We start from the raw sequence: 6,237 nt of genomic DNA, 5'->3' as shown, positions 1-6,237 counted from the left end.
TTTACAAACAAATCAAATAATTGTTACTGATATAATTAAATAGATTTTGGGGGGGGGATAAAAAAACAAACAAAAAAAACTGCTAAATGAATGCAACAAATATTACTGGACTCATAAAGAAATGTAAATGTTCTGTGGGCCACATGTGATTATTTACTCAATACTTTGCCCACGACTGGCAGATGGATTTTCGAATCAGAGCTCCACTCTCGTAACTTGTCTGTAGTATGACAAGTCGTCATATGAGACCGTTGGTTCCCCAAAGCAGTCATACAGTTCCACAATAAGAAACAATATCAAGTCGTAATGACTCACACTCAGATTCCACATTCATAACAATTAAAACTATTTTGCTCAGTCTTTCTCACCACATAAAAATACAATTCACCTCCCTGCTTCAACAGGCAGTTGGATTTATTTTTATTTTTTTCAAGCTTCAGGCAGTAATGAAGTGAAAGTGAAAACAACACGCAGCGTGTTCAGTTGCAGTGTCTATTTATTAGTAGTCTGTAGCACTCTGCATATTTGTATATACTGTATGCTCACAAACAAGGAAATATCTAACAAAGATCCTTACACAAACATAAAACACACAGAACCCAGTCACATGAGCAAACAGAGATGGGCAGTTTGGTTGTTAAAAAAATAAATAAAAATAAATTCACCCACAATGAACACGTTGTGCTTGTGAGCTCGGCCTTTTTAAATAAATAAATGGAGAATGATTGGGCCCCCAAGTGTGGCAACGTCATGTGCAGCTGTTTCATTGTCAGTGGACTTCCGGCACAGTGCGCACCCATGAGTCACTTTGTGGAAATAAATAAGAGCAGTTGAGCTGAGTCTTCAAATTGTTCGAGAGTTATCGACTAGGGATTGCAGTTTGAGTGTAACTGTAACATGCCGTATTCATACAATACTGTGCAAAAAGCTGTTTGCTGTTTTAGCAAGCCTTTCATGACCGCATACAGTATAACCAGAAAATCTACTTTGCTTGCTATTTCCATTGACAAAAGTAACCGGGGCGTAGGGACTGAGCCCTGCCGCAAATAGCAAAAACTGACGCAACTCAATAAAGGTTTGTAAATGCCTATCGATGCCGCAAGATGGTAGCAAAGCACATCTAAATTATGTGAAATCAGGCTTGAAAATCGTCAAGAATTGCGACATTCTTCCAGGTTCCAGACGCTGTGGGCAATCGCTTCCCCGGACCTTTCGGCTGTCAATCAAATACAGGAGGATAGATCCTTCTCTCACAGCTCGTAAGTAGAATTTCCAGTGACGGAGATAGCACACGTTTCACGGGTTGCAGAGCAGCAGCCTCTCCGCCGGCATAATGACCATAAGCCGCACGGCCAGGACAATCTTCCCTCCACTGAAATTCAGCAGGACAACGCGCTTCTGTGGCCGCCTAAAGGGTGCACACTTTAGGCGGCCACAGCGCGCGACGCGTACCGACCGCTCCCCGTGGATACATTTTTCCATTCCAATTGCATTCGGGCTGGCGATGGGCTGCGGGTGGCGGATCTCATCCGGTTCAGACCTCGTCCTGGCGCTGCCTCGTAACCCAACTCGTGGTGGCAGATGGCAAGACACATAGTCCAGATAACACAAAACATATGATTCAGGGAAGATGTATTTTTTTCGAGTTGTGGGCATAGTTTCATGGCCAATTGCATGCTATACTGGCAGAAATGTGTGAAGTTATTTATGAACAAGGACGGGAAATTCCACCGAATGGTCACTGCATGGAATAAGAGCGTTTGGTGTTTGTATAGTGGGCGAGCCACGAGGGTACTTTTTAGCCTCACCCACAAAACCAGCAAGATTTAGAAGGTGAGTTTTAAACCTTATCTCAACAATTCAGCACCATATTGTGCTCAGTCTTTGCACATTTTCAACTCTTCAAACATATTTAATGTATTTAGAAGCAAAACACGATTTCCGTTTTAATGCTTTGGCCTGAGCATAAAAAGGGAAAATAGGTGATGTTTTCTTTTAGCAAATAACAGGATGGGTTAAAAAAAAAAAAAAAGTGAATAAACAAATTTGTGAATGCCAAACCTCAAGCATATGGGGTTAGAACATACGGGTAAACTTAGTTGTCGCTTGTTGGCTGATATGCGGTTAAAAATGTCCAACATAATAAAAAAAAAATAATAATAAATAAAAAAAACAGTTGATGTCCCTTAGCTTTGTACCAGTTACAACTGGTGCTTTCAATACGGTGTGGTTTTTGTAGTTTCCTGCTGTACTACTCAGAAGTGGAAATTTGATTTCCCCAAACCAAAGGAAACTAGGTTGACTCACGAGGTGAAAACTTCCTGGAATGGGTTTGGGCAGCATGGTGAGGTAGTGGTTAGCAGGCATGCACCAGACCTTTAACAAATATTTATGGAAATCAGTTTTGTCTTTTTAGCGTAATACAGCTAATCAGGATCTGTCCTACTATTTGCTGATGTCCAACTGACTCCTGTGAAAAAGGCCATTAAAACGAGAAAAGCTAATGTGCACAGTACTGTACTTATATTTGCACGTCCCTTTCCTGGTTATTCCCAACACCGCTTGGCGAGATCCAGACTGAGACCTGAACCTCGTACATACCAAATAGTTACCGAAATCCAACCCAAATGCTGCACTACATTCCCAAAGTGTTTGTTGTGTTTTTGACCAATTGACCCACCGTGCACTCTGCCACCCTTTCTTGTCTCTTTCCCCTCGACACATTTGAACAACCTAAGGGCATGACGCTCCACACCGAAGCGATGGAGAAGAATGTACTACAAAGTCTGCGCAAAGACTTGAGGTGAGGACTTTACGGCACCACGGCTCCGTACGTGATCAGGATTGGGATGTTTTGTCCAGAAATGTTAGCAAAGGAGCAGTGAAACATTTGTGCTTTTGGAAGCCTCTTCTACACAGCGATTCCGTAAAATTAGCGAGTAGATTCGGCATGCATCTATCCGCCTACGCCTTTCACACTGAACCCTATGGAAAGCCATTTGAACATTTATTTGGTATCCTTGATATCCATGTGCTAGTACGCTCTTTGACCTTCAAACATTTCTAGTAAAATACCGTGCTGCGCTAGTAACACTACTATGCCCCTCTAGTAGGCATGTGGCACACACTAGTAGCTGCCTGCACCCTAATGGTAGCACCAAAATGCTCAATTGTAGTTTTGCCTCACTATTAACTTGTAGTAGTTGTTCTAGTAATATGCTAACGTTGTAGAAATGTGATACAGTAGTGGAAGGCAGTAGTGGAAACAAATGTTATCTTAGTGGTGCTTCACTAGTAGTACTAGTAGTGCGTAGATGTCAACTTGTGCAGTTTTGCTGCATGTTGTCCTACTAGTGTGGCGAAAGGCCATACAGTATTGGAAAAAAGGTTACTAGTAAGCAGTACCAGTATGCTGAAATGTCTTACGAGTGAGGACAAAGAGTATAATAGTACGTATGGACCTTTAGCTGGAAATCAAATCAAGGAAATCAAAATGCTCAAAGCGTGATATTGTTTCCATGCGCAATCCCACCATCAGATCAAAATATGTGCAATAAAGTCAGCAGCAGCGTCTGATGTGACAATTGTTTTCAACACAACACGGCAGGAGAAGGGAGCGTCAGGCGCTCCCCCGGGAATTTTCCACATAGCCTTTGTCCCTCCCATTCCGCGTTGATGGCTTTCGCCACACAGAACAGCAACGTGGGGAAAAAGCATTGACAGGCGGCATGAAAGGGTTAACTGGAGCCCCTCACACACTGTCTAAGCCATCTTTTCATGATTCGCTGTCCTGTAAGGTGGGGTCCATGAGCCATTGGGGTCCGCTAAATCATTTACACTACATTATTATTTTGTATCATTTTTAAAAAGTACAGATCCACATAAAGGGATTGGCACATGGATAAAACAAACTTAATAAACCAATTACTCCTATCTACCTTAACTTGGGGCCAATTAAAAGTTCTGATGTGATTGTGACTCATCATCACATCCTTGCATGAAATCTCTTTTTTTTTTTATAGAACAAAAGACATATTATGACAAGAATATAAGACGTTTTCCCCGCTCTTTTGAAAGAATGCATTTTTTAAAAGAATAATGGCATCTTTTCCAAAGTAAAAGGTGTAACATTCAGAGAATTAAGTTATATATTTTTGAAATTGCCTTGTTAAAACCAGTCTTCCTTTCCTCCTTTCTTATGACCTAATCCTGGTAAAATACCTATCCCAACAAAATACATCTTGGTTCTTGTAAAGATTTAAACTTTTTTTTTTTTTTTAATCTTTAAAAATATTACTATTCTCAAAACATTGCAACTTTTGTCTCTTAAAAAAACCCCCATGAATTTGTCATCTTAGCATTGCAACTTTTTTTCCCCTGGAATATTAGCAACCTCATCATTCCAATGACAATTGGGGTTACACATGGTAGTTATGTTAATTGGCGTTAGGGTTCGAATGAGGTCCTTGGAACTCGATAGTTTGAGAACCCGTAGTGTAAGGTGCCCAAGCGGGAGGGTTGAATTCAACCTGCCAATTTGCCGACTTCTGAAGTAGGATCAGAGGCACGGCCGGAGTGTCAAGTTTAACATTCTGTTCACAGACCCGTTGTGTTGAAAACACTGTTGCTAACATCTAATCATTTGAATGCGTAAACTAGTAACAGCTGTGTGACTGCAGACTTGATGAAGACAGCAACGTCCCGCTTTGACGAGTTCTGTTTGAAACAGACAGGTGGATATTCAGCGGCTCTACCGTTATGCCTCCGAGGCGGCAATCTGCCAGGAAGGCAGCGTGAACGCGGGGGGGGGGGGGGGGTTTGTTATGGAAATGGCCTCTGCTTGATTGACACTTCACATTTCCTTTTGCCACGTGGGGGAATCAAACAAAGGCCTTAACAAAAACACGATCAAGTTGACATTTCTCACCGGAGATCAAGACCGAGACCCTCTGTGGTAATCTCATCACAAATCTGTGCGGCTGGCAGCTCGCAGCTGGGGTCCATTTTAGAGGCTCTTGAAGACTGTTGTTTCTTCGACCTCATCTTGGCAAGGATCCGAGTTAGTCTGAAGAGAAACAGCACAGTGGGCAGATAGGCCATCTCGTGTGCTGTCTCAGTCCACGTCAAAGATCAACTGCTCCCAAAGAGTTAGGGATATTGAGCTTTGACATTTCAGGATGAACCTAACATTTACTATAACCTTGACAGGTTAACCTTATTTGCCTTTCTGTAAACTTCTCAATGCACACGTCCAAATGTTTCACTACGTTTCGCACAACTCACTTTTCTCCATCATGGGGTTGAACAGCAAAATTCACAACAGGTATTTGATCCATGAAAACCTCCACGGCTGTCCACTTCTGTGCCTTTCTATGGCTCTGCATTTTAGGTTCATCCTGAAATTTCACCTGTAAACCCAATATCCCAAACGTTTTGTGAATAGTTTAAGGTATATGACAGTAAGACTGTCTCGGTAACCTTTTGTTCTTTTTTCAGCTGTCCGCTGCTTCCTGGTCCGCAGTGTCTTTCACTCTCCCAGACACAATCCTGACCAGCAGGCCCACTCGTGAACGCTTGCTTCCATCTTTACTAATCCTGGATTTGTCCACGAGTGTGCACTCTATGCGTGTTTGTGTCAAGCGTAGGTCCACAAGTGTGTGTGTGTGTGTGTGTGTGTGTGTGTGTGTGTGCGGGCACGTGCAGGTGTGTGTCAGTTGGTCTCGTAGGAGGAGAGCAACGCGGCGTCCACCGGCTCCATGCAGGACGGACAGGTGAAGGACCTCATCAGCCAGTCGTCAATACAGTCCATGTGATAGATGTGCATGCAGGGCAAGAACCTGATGGGGTCCCCATACACAAAGTCCATCATGCAGATGACGCACCTGCGGACCCAAACGCACACATTTGACTATTTCATCAGACATCAGACCCACCTGCTAAAGGTGAAAATCATTGATATAGAAAGACTATACAATTTCTTTAAAACATAGTTTCACCCCTCTCACATGCTTTAAACTTATTAAAACACGCTGTAAACGTATTTGGATACAAACAAATAAAATTACAAGCATAAAATGGAGGGTAATGTACATATTGTAATGTCTGTGTGTTAGATGTGCCTTTAAGAGGCGGGGCTTGGTCGGGTAGCGTGTGACATCAGCGAGTGTGCAAATCAGTATAGATTCCACAAGGTGGCGGCGATGCACTTAAAACTGAGAGGATCTTAAAACATCAACA

General features: G+C 42.6%; 1 protein-coding gene across 4 annotated transcripts in view; it reads right to left on the bottom strand.

The window, feature by feature from the left end:
* rnf11b (ring finger protein 11b) overlaps nt 1-6,237 on the bottom strand; it is a 44,953-nt gene that overhangs the window by 16,680 nt on the left and 22,036 nt on the right. The window contains exons 3-4 of one of the 4 annotated variants that reach the window (XR_009769001.1): nt 5,479-5,882; nt 479-5,065 (exon numbers count right to left, since the gene is read on the bottom strand). Coding sequence is in view for 2 of the 4 variants with exons in the window: in XM_061682930.1 (XP_061538914.1) it covers nt 4,928-5,100 (173 nt within the window). In the remaining 2 variants the exon portion in view is untranslated. Of the gene's footprint in view, nt 1-478; nt 5,883-6,237 lie in introns of those variants that run through there. The other 3 variants (XR_009769000.1, XM_061682930.1, XM_061682929.1) reach the window with 3 other exon arrangements.

This window comes from Phycodurus eques, chromosome 8 (assembly GCF_024500275.1).
Source record: "Phycodurus eques isolate BA_2022a chromosome 8, UOR_Pequ_1.1, whole genome shotgun sequence".
NCBI classification, from domain to species: Eukaryota; Metazoa; Chordata; class Actinopteri; order Syngnathiformes; family Syngnathidae; genus Phycodurus; species Phycodurus eques.
This window is presented reverse-complemented; position numbering and strand designations above follow the sequence as displayed.